A 16,729-nucleotide genomic window follows, 5' to 3' on the forward strand; every position below is an offset into this window, starting at 1 on the left:
AGATTTACCTCCTACCGCCGCTGAACCGGACCCAAACAACTAAGAACAGAACAGCGTGGCGCTCCCTTTAAATGGACACTTTGACATTTTGGATTTTTTGCTGTTTATTTTTCTTGAACAGACACTTGTCAGCATGTGGGGGAACATTTCTGCTTTTAAGTTTCCATAAAATGGCCTGGCAGCTTTGTTAGCGTAGCTGAGCATATCTTCCACTCGCAGCCTGCTGTGCCCTTTGGCTGAAATGAGAGAAAGCTTATAAGTCATTTGGATATTTACCTGGTGAACGCACACACACACACCCACACACACACACACACACACACACACACATACACACACAGGCTTTGTCCTTACAACTATGGGACTACTGACCACAGTGAACATGTTTTTTTTGTTTTGTTTTTTTTCCTCTGGGATACATGTTTGTACACTGCACCGGAGACAGATTTATGACATCTGACTGTATTGAGTGTGACAGCTGCCATTGTCTTGGATCAACAGGACATGTTGTTTTGTGACACTCAGACAAAACCAACACAAGTCAAACAAACCGTCGACAATCCCCGTCTACATTCACATATAGTTTTTTTTCATTTACAGGGTTATTATCGTCAACAAAAACCAAAACAATGAAGAACTCAACACAATGCACCTCATACTAAGTTACAATTAATTGTAATTATTGGGTCGTTTTGAAGTTCAGTATATTTTTTTTTAAATTTTAATTATGGCATAAAAACAATACAGAAAAAAGACGTGAATCAGATGAAGGATGTTTACGGAGCATGTAGTTACCATGTAACTGTTTTTTTAACTTGTTACTTATTTTTATGTTTATATTTATTTAGATTTTTATTAATATTATTTCTGTTTTGATTTGTTTCAGTCTTATTTAATTCTAAATGTATTTATTTATTTATTTTTATGTAAATTTTCATTGAAATTGTTATTATTTCAAATAGATTTTTATCTCAATCTAATTTTATTTTAATATTTATTTATTTTATGCAGAATTACACTGGAATTTTTGTTATTTTTATTTTTTATTTAAACCTAATTTAATTTGTATTAATTTATTATATACATTTTCATTTAAATGTTGTATCATTTTTATTTCTAATTTATTTTTTATTTCAATCTTATTATTTAAATATTTCTTTAGTTTTATGTAGAATTTCATTTGAATTTTTATTATTTCTAATTTATTTTTTATTTCAATCTAATTAAATTTTTATTAATTTATTATGTACATTTTCATTTAAATGTTTTTTTCATTATTATTTCTAATTTATTTTCATTTCAATCTTATTTTTATTTTAATTTTATTTATGTAGTTATGTAAATTTTCATTAAAATTTTTATTGTTATTTGGAATTTATTTTTATTTCAGTCTTATTTATTCCATCTTATTTTATTTTCACTGTAATGTACTTGTTATAACAGATTACCTTTTTTTTTTTTTTTTTTTTTTTTTTTTACATATAATGTAAGACAGATGCTACACTGTTGATATTGTTTGTACATTATTTGTAAATTTTAGACTTGAAAAAAATGTGGGGAAAAAAGTACAGTAAACAAACTAAACTTCCACAATCAAATAAAACTCTTATTATTACTTCTTTTTTACAGTTTAGTGTTACTGTAGGTCAAACCAGTCTGGATTTCAGTAACAGTCTGAGCTGCGTCACGATGCTATCGCAGCCTTGGGCTATTTTTACCCAAAGTCGGTCCGCTAACTAAGCTCCACGGCCACTAAGTGAGAGGGGATAAAGAGTCAGGACCCCAAAAGCATGTATGATCCTCTTAACCATCCGTCAGCGCTGCTCTCATCTGCAGGCGTCCATGGCCGACACACTCCGGCTCTTCAGATGCATTTGTCCGTCCCAGCGCCTCATACACCTGATCCTTCCTGTAGACCGGGCCCACAGTGGTTCATGTTCGGATGTTCTGCAGCGGCGGTCCATCCCTGCCAGATTATTACTGCAGCTGCTTCGGAATTTTATTGTATAACGAGGCTGCGTTGGAGGAATCTGCAGAGAATTTTAACCCATAAAGACCCAAACATCCACCGGAGACCAAAACCACCTACTGTTGATCCACTAATCCTATCCATACATGTCAATAATTGGTGTAAAATACAGTTCTTCATCTTTTCATGGTCATCAGATATGACCCATTTGGATGTTCAGAGGCTCCGTAGTTACCATGGAAACACCATCATCTTCTACAACATTGATTCCCCAGTAAAACCCATGGAGTTGGAACAATGGATGGACACACTGGTTTTGATACGCATTAATAAATAAAAAGAACAAAAATGAATTTAAAAACTACTAAATATTAAATAATGTGGAACAAATAAGTAAAAATTCTACTAAAGTGAAGTAAAAAAGGGTAAAATGAGCAACAAAATGAACAAAAGCAGACAAAGTAATGAATAAAATAAACAAAAATGAATAATAAATCAATAAAAATCATATGTATCATGAACAAAACAAGCCATAAACTGAAGTAATTTGAAGAATAAAATGTAAAAAGGGCAACAAAATGAACAAAACAAATAAGAAAATTTACAAAATAATAAATAACATGGAGAAAATAAGCAACAAAATGAATAAAAATTGAAATATTGATTCCCCAGTAAAACCCATGGAGTTGGATCAATGACAGTGGATGGACACACTGGTTTTTATATGTATTAATAAATAAAAAGAACAAAAATGAATTAAAAACTACTAAATATTAAATAATGTGGAACAAATAAGTAAAAATTTTACTACAGTGAAGTAAAAAAAGGGTAAAATGAGCAACAAAATGAACAAAAGCAGACAAAGTAATGAATAAAATGAACAAAAATGAATAATAAATCAATAAAAATCATGTACCATGAACAAAATTAGCCATAAACTGAAGAAATTTGAAGGAAAAAAATGTAAAAAGGGCGACGAAATGAACAAAACAAATAAGAAAATTTACAAAATAATAAATAACACGGAGAAAATAAGCAACAAAATGAATAAAAATTGAAATATTGATTCCCCAGTAAAACCCATGGAGTTGGATCAATGATATTGGATGGACACACTGGTTTTTATATATATTAATAAATAAAAAGAACAAATGAACAATGAATTAAAAACTACTAAATATTAAATAATGTGGAACAAGTAACAAATTTTACTAAAATGAAGTAAAAAAAGGATAAAATGAGCAACAAAATGAACAAAAGCAGACAAAGTGATGAATAAAATGAACAAAAATGAATAATAAATCAATAAAAATCATATGTATCATGAACAAATTAAGCCATAAACTGAAGTAATCTGAAGAAAAAAAATGTTAAAAGGGGCAACAAAATGAACAAAACAAATAAGAAAATTTACAAAATAATAAATAACATGGAGAAAATAAGCAACAAAATGAATAAAAATTGAAATATTGATTCCCCAGTAAAACCCATGGAGTTGGATCAACGACAGTGGATGGACACACTGGGTTTATGTTCAGTTGATGAGAGATTTACTGTTTTTTCTGTTTTGATATAATAAACCTTTGAATGAACTCTAAATCTACATTGAATATAGAAAAATACATGATTTACACTATAAAAAAAAGCTAAATCTAGATTGCACTGGATATATTTAATTCAATGCAAAAATTAGGAAAATTATCTAATAATTACTCTCTTTTTTAAGCTGTGGAAGACGACAACCACCAACACATCTGACTTGAAGAAGTCTTGCTTTATGTCGCCTGTTTAGTGACACTGATAGTCAAAGTAAAGTAGGAAGTATTACTGATGAATCACAATGTACTGTTTTTGTTAATATTCTACATTTAGTTCAGGGGTCATATTCCAACCAATAGGATCTCCAGTGGATCATACCAATAAAATAATAGCAAAATACCCTATAAATAATGACAACTCCAATTTTTTTGCTTTGTTTTAGCGTTAAAAAAAATGAAATTACATGACATTTTTTACATTCCCAAACTGTCCTTTCACAAAAAATGTGATTAACCTGAAGAAATAGGAAAGATGTGCAATGTCTTAAGAGAAGTAAGCGTAATTTTAACAATATTCTGCCTGTTATTAAATGTTTTGAGTATTTGTAGATCCACTGATCTGTACGTTGTAATGAACATATGTGTAAATGATAAACTGAGGCAGAATATTGAAAAAAATGGCACTTTTTTTCTTAAGAAATTTGAGGTTGTCCATGTTATTGACATTTGTTTCGGATAGTCTGTAGATGTAAACATTTTCCTTCATTTCCTTCAGTCTAAAACATGAGAAAAGTTTGGAGTTGGATTTGGAGCTGGATTTTCCTGGTCCGGTCCACTTGGGATCATACTGGACTGCATGTGACCCCTGAATGTAAATGAGTCTGACACCCCTGATACACTAAGTTAAAGCTACATTCATCTACTTTATATATTTACAGTGAATTAAAAGACGTTCTCATACATTTCTGCATTTACAGTGTAATTCCTCAGAGCTCGGTCATTGTGATAAAGGCTACCACGAGTTTCTAAAAGCTTCACAAACAGTGCGTTTGAGCTTTTACAGCCCTGCACCGACACTGTTATGATTCATTTTCACGGCCACAGCGAGCAGCTGCTTTTAGGGGGAAAAAACTGCTCTAAAAACTCCAAACCACATGGTGCTACTTACTCAGCAGAGCCACATATTTCTCTCAGAAGGTGAGAATGAAACAGAGCTGAAGGAACACGCTTTGAAATACTTACTTTAACCAAAAAAAATAATACTTTCATTGTTCTTCATGTATTAATGCACTCAGTCATGTTCTACAGCAGGGGTGTCAAACAGACGGCCCATGGGCCAAAAGTGACCCGCCAAAGCGTCCACTGTGGCCCTTCAGTGTAAAAAAGACACAGTCAAGGGTCAAACTGGTTTTAGCTCAGGGGTCACATACAGACCAATGGGATCTCAAGTAGGGATGTAACAATTACCGGTATAACGATAAACCGCAGTAAAATTCCAGACAGCTAGTATTACCGTTTAAATTCTAATAATCACACTGTTAAAAAAAAAAAACGTAAAAAAATGGTATTATTCCGGCAGCTGGGGTGCCAAAATAATACTGTAAAATAACGGAAAATAACCATAAAAAATAAAATACCATAAATAATAATACCATAACACCATAAAAATACAGTAATTTTCCATAATTAAAATACAGTTTTTTTGCCCTAACTTTACATGAGATTTTGCATATTTTTTTGACTTTTTAATGTTTTAATAAAGAATACTTACATGTATTAAAACAATCAAATTACCTATAAATATATATATCAATAATTTTCAATGAGATTAAGTTGTACAATCCACTAATAGAAATTGTATTTGGACAGTTTTTCAGTGCTTATACATGTTATACATGGTGGATTAATTGAGAAATGCTCATTCCAACACATTAAATGTCAGTAAAAGCACTTTGTTCCAGTCAGACTAATGACAACGACAATAAAGCACATTTACAAAAGGAACTAAGAACTGGAATGGAATTATTAAATACTCGTATCGGTACTCGGTATCGGCAAGTACTCAAATGTAAGTACTCGTACTTGTACTCGGTCTGGAAAAAAGTGGTATCGGCACATCCCTATTTACTAGGGCTGAAAGATATATCGTTATCGTATCGATATCAAGATATGAACATTCAAGATATTAATATGGAAAAAGCAACGATATAAATGACATAGATTTCCCCTGCGCTCACCCTGCATGTACAGCTCTGGAAGTCACAACAAATTTCACTTATTCTTAGTTTATGTTAATGTTGATGACTGGCAGTGAGTTCTTATCAATAAAACTGCAAGTTCCACATTCTTTTGTATTATGATGTTTGTGTTTTTCTGAAAAATGTTTGGTTTTCACCGAACCCGTAGTCATATCGTATCGTATCGATATCGAGATATCTGGCATGAATATCGAGATATGAAATTTTGTCCATATCGTTCAGCCCTAATCTTTACATCTCTGATACAATTTACACTAATGAAACTGAGATGCATCCAAACAGAGGCCTGACCTTGGTCCACATCTGACACACTTCCTGTTATCCTAACACACCGGCCTGAGTGTGTGTGTGCATGTGACTGCTGCCTGGTAGGAGAACACACACAGGCCTGATCCGGGCCCAGATCGCTGTCCCTCTAATGTAATGGCACCGAATAATAATGGAGATCCAATTCCACTAATGCAGAAGGTGACGCCTTCACTCAGCCTCTAAAAATAGGAGAACACAGGAGCAGCCTCCACTGGTGTCAGGTCTACTCCGGCATTCATGCTGACAGAGGTTAAAAGAAATGAAAGTTTAGAACGAGCAGATAAGACGCAGGGTGGATCAGGGTTTCCTGTTGGTTCACCATCCCAGAGGAGGACGAGGAGGATGAACCTGTTAGAATATGGAGCAAACTGGAGATGGGCAATCTGTGTATTATTTGTTCTTTTCATATTCAATTGAGAACCCACAATTGGAAAATGAAAAAATGACTCGTTATTTCATTATTCATGTACAAATCAAAAATAAAAAATAAAAAAACAAACAGCTGTTTTTCATTGTTTCAATTGTATGCACAAATTAATAAAAATTGGAAATAAGCAAATGGACCAAATGTGGCGTTTCATGTTGACATTTTTGATATCCGATTTTGGTATGACCCAGAACCTTTCAACCTTGGGGTTGTGACCCCACGTGGGGTCGCCTGAAATGCCTAGTAATTGATAAAAACTAAAAAATTAATAAATAAACACTAATAAAAAAATAATTTTTAATGATTCAATATATATTTCATTATAATTAAAACACAGCACACTTTTCCTAATAAAAAATCAAGTTCAAACAAGAAAAGCACTCGGAGAATGCAAACCTCCCCCAAGACAGATCTGCCCCCCCGATCACCACCAAAATTTAATCATTTGTTCCTTGTGCCAGTATCAACATTTCCTGAAAATTTCATGAAAATCCACCCAGAACTTTTTGAGTTACTTGCTAACAAACAAACAAACAAACAAACAAACAAACAAACAAAGCAACGTGATCACAATACCTCCTGGCAGAAGTAATAAAATGCAGGATGTAATATCTGGGAGGGCATATCCTGATCGACCCAATCATGTGACCACGTGCGTTAGCTACTACGCTTCAACCTGCCCGAACACTCGCCTGGCCCCGCTAAAACATCTCCAAGAGAAACATGTCTCTGCTTTGAATGTCTGGGGTCGCCAGAAATTTGTGATGTTAAAATGGGGTCACGAGCCAAAAAAGGTTGGAACCACTGGTCTACAGGGTTTCATAAAAATGTGAACAACATAAACAACCTGAAATGTCTTAAGAAATATAAGTGAAATTCTGATAATATTCTGTCTCAGTTTATCATTTACACATGTGCGTTATAACTTACAGATCCCAATGGATCTACAAACACAAAACATTTAATAACAGACAGAATATTGGTAAAATTACACTGTCTTCTCTTAAAACATTCCATGTTGTTCATATTTTTCATGTTATTCACATTTTGTGTGAAAGGATAGTTTCTACAGGTAAGCATTTCCATGTAATTTGACTTTTTTATACTAAAACAAAGAAAAATTTGGAGTTGATTTGAATGTGCAGATGCACTTGAGATCATATTGGGCTGAACGTAGAACCTGAACTATGGACCAGTAAAATAACAACATAATAACCTATAAATAATGACAACTCAACATTTTTCTCTTTGCTTCAGTGCAAAAAAATAACATTAAATAATGAATACATTTATATTTATAAACTAGGCAAAAAAGATGTGAATAACCTGAAAAAACTAAAATTTCTTAAGACAAATGAGTGCAATTTTAACAATATTCTGCCTCAGTTTGTCATGTATTTTACACATTAGAGCTACAAAGGGACAAAACATTCAGTAACAGGAAGAACATTGTTAAAATTGCACTTAATTTTCTTTAGACATTTAAGTTTGTGCATATTTGTTCATGTTTTTCACATTTTATTGTTAAAGGATAGTTTGTTAATGTTAATATTTTCATAATTTAATGGATTTTTTTCTCTTATTACATTCATTATTTATAGGTTATTAAGTTATTATTTTAGTTTTCCGACCCACCTGAGATCAAACTGGGCTGAATGTGGAACCTGAAAAAAATTATTTCATGTTTTTTTGTTGTTGTTGTTTTTTTTGCCTTAAAACAAAAAGAAAAATTTGGAGTTGTCATTATTTATCAGCATAATGTTATATTCTTTTCACATTAAACCAAGAAGAAAAATTAAAGTCATTATTTATAGATTATTATGATGTTATTTCATGTTAAATCATATTGGTCTGTATGTGGAACCTGAACTAAAACCAGTTTGACATCATTGACTATTTTTAATCTTCAGTGTAATTTTCATCCTGTATGACTGACACCCCTGCTTTAAACTCTTATTTATAGTCAAAACAATACAAACACTCAGAAAATCAGAACAGTCAAAACAATCATAATGATAAAAATATTAGTTCAACATAGAAATAAGCTAAGAATATAAAATTAAAAACACTAAATAAACCCAGAGGCCAAAAGACAAATGTCACCATCATTCTACGGATCGTCCTAATACAAATGTCTCCTTTTTCCGATCAGCTCCTATTTCTGGACGTGTTAACAAGGGGCCGACATGGTCCAACCAGAGGCAATTAAGATGTTCAGTCAAGTGCAAAGTGGGGCAGATGGTCGGGCAAAACGTGGCCCAGTCCACGATGAAGCACAACTGGTGGGACGGGGTTGTTTTAAGAAGGTCTGCAGCTCAGGAACTCAATGGAGCAACAGCACAGGGGTCAAACATATGGCCCGTGGGCCAAAACCGGCCCATGGGATGACTGTGTGAAATACAAAAATTACACTGGATCATATTAATGCAGGTTCCACATACAGACCAATGTGATCTAAAGCAAAATAACAGCATAATAATCTATAAAAAAAATTGACTTCAAATCTTCAACTTGATTCAATGTCAAAAGATATATTACATTATGCCTATAAATAATGACAATTTTAAATTTTTTTCTTGTTTTAGTGCAAAAAATTAAATTATGAAAATATTTACAATATTAAGAAACTACCCTTTAACAATAAAACATGAACAATCTGAAACATCTAAAGGAAATTAAGCACAATTTCAACAATATTCTACCTTTTACTAAATCTTTAGTGCCTTTGTGAATCTGATCCGTAACACACATGGATAAATGAGAAGTTGAGGCATAATATTGTTAAAATTGCACTTATTTTTCTTAACCCTTAGGGGTTTGCGGTCACAGTGCCATGACTCAATCATATGACATTTTCAACACATTGCAGCGTCAGAAGTCTGTCACATAGACCACTTGGGATAATTGCATTTGAAAGTGCGTACTTGAAACACTCTCCCACTTTTTATTTGATGTTGATTGAGCAAATACAACTGGAGATATGACGTTTTGAAACCAGACCAAACAAACGTGAGTAAAAGTATGAAAATGAGGTGGGGGGGTGTTATATTTCTGACCATATCTACATCATTTTTTGTCCTTTTTCAAAACGGAAAAAACTGTCCGAATCTGCAGATTCTAATCCACAGACTGCATTAGCATTACAGCTAAGGGTGAGAATGACCCCCACCTGAACTGGATGCGGAACCAAAACATGGGTACCAAACATGGGTATAATAAATATTTCTTTATATTGTATATAAAGGCAAAATCAAAAGTACTGAAAAATGGCCAAAATAGGCTCAGACCACTAAGGGTTAAAGGGGTCATAATTTTGCTAAACCCAAAGCTTATTTGCATTTAAAGGGCCAGCGCTCCAAACCACCTTTCTGGTGTCATTAACTCAGAAATAGGGTTGAAAATGGACCTGTGGAGTTGAATGAATGAAGAATTCAGACCCAAGCAGAGCATTTACAGTTTATGGAGATCACAGAGAAATGCTGGAAAATGAAGAATTCCATTTTTTTTAAAAAAAGCTAAATATCACTCCTTTAATAAATTTCATTTTTTCTTTTTTGTTTAGATAGTTTGTAAATGTAAATATTTTCATAATTTTATGGGGATTTTTTTGCACTAAAACAAAGAAAAAGTTGGAGTTGTCAGTATTTATAGGCTATTCTGTTATTATTTCCCTGGTCCGAGCCAGTTCAGATCATATTGGACTGAATGTTAAACTTGAACTAGAATCAGTTTAACACCCCTGATTTACAACATTAAAATGGATCAAATAATCAAATCACTTCCCTTTGTCAGATGACATTTGATTAATACCAGATGACTGAGGTGGACAAAACACTCCAGAATTCACATTTGGACATAAAAAAAAAACAAAAAGAAAGACTACAATGTACGATTCAACATGAGGCCTTGGGGTCGTGGCACTGAGGCAACATTTTGTTGTGATGAACTCAGGAAATTGTGCCAATACTAACAACGCTGCCTTTGTATTCCTACTGGAAGAATTTACAGCCTGGGTCCTGCTGCTCAGTTTTCTTTCTGTCTGGGAGTTTTCTTTGACTAACAAGCCCATACAAGCTTCAAATCTTTGAATTTTCAGGTGAATTTTAACTACAGTTCACAAAAACATGCAAACATATGGGTCAGGTCAAGGGAACACGTAGCATGGTCATCCATCCGTCTTTCTCAATGAGAAATCTGTCTGGAATCACGGGACTTGAATCCAAATATGAAGGCGGGACTAACAGGCACCGAATAAACCAATCACAGATAAGATGGATACGATGTAATTATCCAACAAGCAGATCCCTAATGTCAACAAACCTCTACATGTGTCTACTGCTGTCCCGATCTGGATTTTTTTTTTGCTTCCAATCTGATTTTTTTGGGGATCAGTTTTGCCGATACCAATCCAATACCGATCTGATATGGACTTTTTACAATGAAATTTTGATTTAAATTTGGAGTCATTATTTATAGGTTATTATGCGATTATTTTACTGTAGATCACAAGTGGGCTAAACGTAGAACTTGAACTAACTACTACTACACTTCACAATCCATCACTTCTCGTCACTTGTCGTTTAGAGTCGCCTTCTTGACCAAACTCTGCCTGGAAACATGGAGACTAAAGGTGGGAGAAAGCAGCAGAGTCCTGTCTGGGATTTATGTGAATACGACACCAAGGAAGATAAAAGATATGAAAAAACTAAAACTAAACTAAAACTAAGCATTTAGAAAAAAACTAAAACTAATAAAAACTAACAAACCTGCTCTAAAAACTAATTAAAACTAACTGAATTAGAGAAAAAAAAAGTCAAAACTAAAAAAAACTAAACTATAATAAAAAAATCCAAAACTATTCTAACCTTGCCTCAAACTGTCAGACCAATCAGTGTTAATAGGTGGAAGTGGTTAAGTATTCAGGTACCAGTGTATCCTATAAGCAAAATTATTTAACTAAATAAAACTATGTATTATGTTTTTATTATGTTTTGGCCATAGAACAGAGTTTATTTTTATTTAAGTTTGTGTCTTCATTGAATATTTCACTTCTGGACTTTATAACTACGTCCTGTCATTTAAGTTCAATTTATTAGAAACAGAAATGTTTCAGGCAGGTCAAATCCTTTCCTGTTTTTAAATTGTGTCTTAAAACATATTCCTTCTCTTTGGATTTTAACACATAAAGATCCAAATATTCGCCAGTGACCAGAAGCATCTACTGATCTAAACTGTTTAACACATGTTGATCCATTAATCCTAACGATACAGGTAAATAATTGGTGTAAAATACAGTTTGTCATCTTTTCATGGTCATCAGATATGACCCATTTGGACGTTCAGAGGCTCCGTAGTTACCGTGGAAACACCGTCGTCTTCTACAACATTGATTCACCACTAAAACCCATGGAGCTGGATCAATGACAGTGGATGGACACACTGGGTTTAGGTTCAGTTAATGAGAGATTTTGCAGAAAAAGCCACTTTTTCGTCAGTTTTCTCTGTATTTGATATAATAACCCTGAACTGTTTTGTTATTGTTTTGCATCCCAGACTTGCTAGAAAAGAAACACCTGAATTTAATGACATAATAACTCTCAGTTTTAATCCGAGATTTATGAACATTTACATTATCAATACATTAAATATAGGGAAAAATACCTGATTTATATTGGAAAAAATGTGCAAAATTGAGAGGATAATATTATAATAAATGTTGTTAATGCACTTAAGAAAGGTTAAATAGAGAGAACAATAAATTTGGCTTCCATGAAACTGGGTTTATTTTAGTATCTGCCACTTTTCCACCTTTTTAGACCCAACAATAAAAGGTAAATGTAGACATATTTCCCCCCAGGATGGATCTAATGATGACCTCAGATAAATGCAAAAAAAAAAAAAAAAAAAATTGTACTTTTGCTCTGAGCCATCCCATAATTAATGAATTTTTAATCAAATATTGGGTCCAAAAATAGGACCCAAATATGGACATTAAATCTCCCTAAGTGTCAGTGCATTAGATGTGTAAACATATGTGTAAATTATCTTATATAGACTCTAAATAAAGACACTGTGTTCAATGTTTCGATCCTAGTGGTTTTTCTAATCCACACATGTGGGTTTTTCATCAGTCTCAGTCTCATTCCAGGTTTTGGTGTGGAGCCCATTGTGTCCATTTGAGTTACATGCAGAACCTGAACATTTAAACACTAATAAATCGCGAGTGATTTTGCAACAGCGGTCATTTTTGTGAAACGCTCTGCCTTGAATAATTAATTCAATTCCCAAAATGTACCTTTGAGAACATAAAGAGATATTTTTTTTAAAATAGTAGCGCGTAATTTTCATGTCCTTTGAACCGTGTTACATGCGGATTTTTGTATTAAATATCATGTAAAATAATATAAAAATGTGTTTTACCTGAAAAATAGATCTTCTTTTATCTCAGGAAGTACTTATTTTTAAAACAGACCCAAAGTGCTTCCAAACTTACTTCATAACATTCGTCTACATCTGGTTTGAATTTTTAGCCCCATGTCCTATTTTTAGGACCAGTTTCATAGAAGCACCCACACAAAGTAGCTCTGGGTCTATATGGGTTAATTAAATTTTGTGGTTTGATGAGCCTTTCACAAAAAATGTGAATAACCTGATATGCACAACCTGAAGTGTGTTAAGAGAAGCAAGAGGAATTTCAACAATATTCCACCTGTTACTAGATGTTTGTGTATTTGTAGATCCACTGTGATCTGTAAGTTCTAATGCACATGTGTAAATGATACACGGAGATACAATATTGTTCAAATTGTACTTATTTTTCTTAAGATATGTCAGGTTGTTCATGTTATTACATTTTTTAAAGGATAGTTTGTAGATGTTTGTAGATGATAAAGTAATTTTCCTTTTTTTTACCTCTAAAACAGACTAAAGTTTGCAGTTGTCATCATTTATACTTTATTCTGGTTTTATTTAACTGGTCTGACCCAGGTGAGTTCATACTGGTCTGGATTTGGACCCTGAACTGAACTGGACTAACTCTGACCCCTTTGGCCTAACATCAAACACCTGGTCACAGTTAGACCTGGTTTTAGTCTCAGTTCTGGTCCCACCTGGGTGGGTTCTGTCCTCAGGCCGGCCGTGGTGCACCGTGCCCGGCTGTGGGCCTGCCTGTGGTTGGTGTGGGTCTGTACCAAGGCCTGCTCCTGCTCCCTCCCCCTATATACCCCCCTAACAATATTCCACCTGTTACTAGATGTTTGGTGTACTTGTAGATCCACTGTGATAAAATGTGTAAATGATAAACTGAGGCAGAATATTGTTAAAATGCACTTATTTTTAGTAAGAAATTTCAGATAATTCATGTTAATCACATCTTTTAAAGGATGGTTTGTCGATGTTCGTAGATGATAAAGTATTTTTCTTTTTTGTTTTTTACTCTAAAACAGACTAAAGTTTGTAGTTGTCATCCTTTATACATTATTCTGTTTTTATTTGTCTGGTCTGACCCAGGTGAGTTCATACTGGTCTGGATTTGGCCCCTGAACTGAACTAACTCTGACACCTTTGGCCTCACATCAAACACCTGTTCACAGTTAGACCTGGTTTTAGTCTCAGTTCTGGTCCAACCCAGGTCAGTTCTGGTCCAACATGGGTTGGTTCTGTCCTCTGAGGCAGAATATTGATAAAATCCACTTATTTTTGTAAGAAATTTCAGGTTATTCATACTAATCACCTTTTTTTAAATGATAGTTTATAGATGATAATGTAATTTTCCTTTTTTTTCCTCTAAAACAGACTAAAGTTTGCAGTTGTCATCATTTATACTTTATTCTGGTTTTATTTAACTGGTCTGACCCAGGTGAGTTCACACTGGTCTGGATTTGGCCCCTGAACTGAACTGAACTGAACTAGACTAACTCTGACCCCTTTGGCCTCACATTCAAACACCTGTTCACAGTTAGACCTGGTTTTAGTCTCAGTTCTGGTCCCACCCGGGTGGGTTCTGTCCTCAGGCCGGCCGTGTGGGCCTGCCTGTGGCCGGTGTGTGTCCGTACCAAGGCCTGCTCCTGCTCCCTCCCCCTATACCCCCCTAACAATATTCCACCTGTTACTAGATGTTTGGTGTACTTGTAGATCCACTGTGATAAAATGTGTAAATGATAAAATGAGGCAGAATATTGATAAATGCACTTATTTTTAGTAAGAAATTTCAGATAATTCATGTTAATCACATTTTTTAAAGGATAGTTTGTTGATGTTTGTAGATGATGAAGTAATTTTCCTTTTTTTAACTCTAAAACAGACTAAAGTTTGCAGTTGTCATCATTTAAACTTTATTCTGTTTTTATTTGTCTGGTCTGACCCAGGTGAGTTCATACTGGTCTGGATTTGGCCCCTGAACTGGACTGAACTGGACTAACTCTGACCCCTTTGGCCTCACATCAAACACCTGTTCACAGTTAGACCTGGTTTTAGTCTCAGTTCTAGTCCAACCCGGGTGGGTTCTGTCCTCTGAGGCAGAATAGTGATAAAATGCACTTATTTTTGTAAGAAATTTCAGGTTATTCATGTTAATCACATTTTTTAAAGGATGATCTGTATATGTTTGTAGATGATAAAGTAATCTTCCTTTTTTTTCCCTCTAAAACAGACTAAAGTTTGCAGTTGTCATCATTTATACTTTTTGTGGTTTTATTTAACTGCTCTGACCCAGGTGAGTTCACACTGGTCTGGATTTGGACCCTGAACTGAACTGGACTAACTCTGACCCCTTTGGCCTCACATCAAACACCTGTTCAGGGTTAGACCTGGTTTTAGTCTCAGTTCTGGTCCCAGACGGGAGGGTTTTGTCCTCTGAGGCAGAATATTACTAAAATGCACTTATTTTTCTAAGAAATTTCAGGTTATTCATGCTAATCCCATTTTTTAAAGGCTAGTTTGTAGATGTTTGTAGATGATAAAGTAATTTTCCTTTTTCCCCTCTAAAACAGACTAAAGTTTGCAGTTGTCATCATTTATACTTTTTGTGGTTTTATTTAACTGCTCTGACCCAGGTGAGTTCACACTGGTCTGGATTTGGACCCTGAACTGAACTGGACTAACTCTGACCCCTTTGGCCTAACATCAAACACCTGTTCAGGGTTAGACCTGGTTTTAGTCTCAGTTCTGGTCCAGGCCGGGTGGGTTCTGTCCTCAGGCCGGCCGTGGTGCACCGTGCCCGGCTGTGGGCCTGCCTGTGGCCGGTGTGTGTCCGTACCGAGGCCTGCTCCTGCTCCCTCCCCTATCCCCCTTCCCCCCTCCCCCGACACGAACCCGACAACCGGTTCTTACCGGGAGAGTAGAGCCTCGCTAGCTGCCGGGCCCCGGCGTGCTGCGGACCCCACCGGGGCGCCGCGCTGCGTGCAGCCGCTCCGTGCTCATTCCCGTTCGGATCCTCCTCCGCCATGGACCGGTGCCTGATGTCGGTCTCGGAGAGAAGCGACGCCGCCATAACTCGTGCCTTCCGTGGCCGCTGGCCGCCCCTGCTGCCCCCGCTTCGGCTTTCAGCTACAGGACATCAATTATAGATGCGGCCCGGGGTCAGTACACGGCCGGTTCGGCTGCGGTCCCGGGCCTCTGGTGGGTGTGTTCGGGGCCGGACGGTGGGAGGACGCTGGACCAAGTGATGCTAGCTCGGATGCACCGGAGCAGCCTCGCGCCACCCGGAAATACACGGACACACAGAGCCGGTTCACCGACATGAAGCTCCGACGTCCCCCTGTCAGGAGCCGCTGTCACCGGGGGAAAAGTCCCACAGGTGTCCGCGGGTGGACGGTCCCACAGCCGGTACCGGGATCCGGTTCGACTGGGTCTGAACAAACTTTATTTGAATGCATCAACACAAGGGACCGTCCACATGTTCCAGGTCTGAGGGAAAAGCGAAGAAAAGAAGAGCGTCACAGACAAATGTCACATCCAGTGGATTTATCCAATCCAACTGTGTTTGTAAAGCACTTGAAAACAGCTGCAGTGGACCAAAGTGTTGTACAGAAGAAGAATTAACCCTTTGAATTAGTAGAACCTTAATCAAGATTTTTTTTTTCCTGAGTGTTTTTATTCCTCTTCAGGCATGAAAAAAAAAAACGATGCAACTGAAAATTTGCTTGTAAACCTATTTTTCATGGAGTTACAAAATATTCCACTCAGCTGGACACCATGTGTTTAATTTTTGAAACAAAGAAACATGCAT

The 16,729-nt window shown here is 35.6% G+C and overlaps 1 protein-coding gene across 1 annotated transcript in view; it reads right to left on the reverse strand.

Annotated features, from left to right (window-relative positions):
* Positions 1–16,429, reverse strand: part of si:ch211-212o1.2 (transmembrane protein 189) — a 93,238-nt gene extending 76,809 nt beyond the window's left edge. Inside the window, exon 1 of the mRNA XM_030136144.1 lies at positions 15,832–16,429. Within this exon, the coding sequence (XP_029992004.1) occupies positions 15,832–15,991 (160 nt within the window). The 5' untranslated portion in view covers positions 15,992–16,429. The remainder of the gene's footprint in view (positions 1–15,831) is intronic.
* Between the last annotated feature and the right edge of the window lie 300 nt (positions 16,430–16,729).

The sequence above is a fragment of the Sphaeramia orbicularis genome, chromosome 6 (assembly GCF_902148855.1).
Source record: "Sphaeramia orbicularis chromosome 6, fSphaOr1.1, whole genome shotgun sequence".
NCBI lineage: Eukaryota > Metazoa > Chordata > Actinopteri > Kurtiformes > Apogonidae > Sphaeramia > Sphaeramia orbicularis.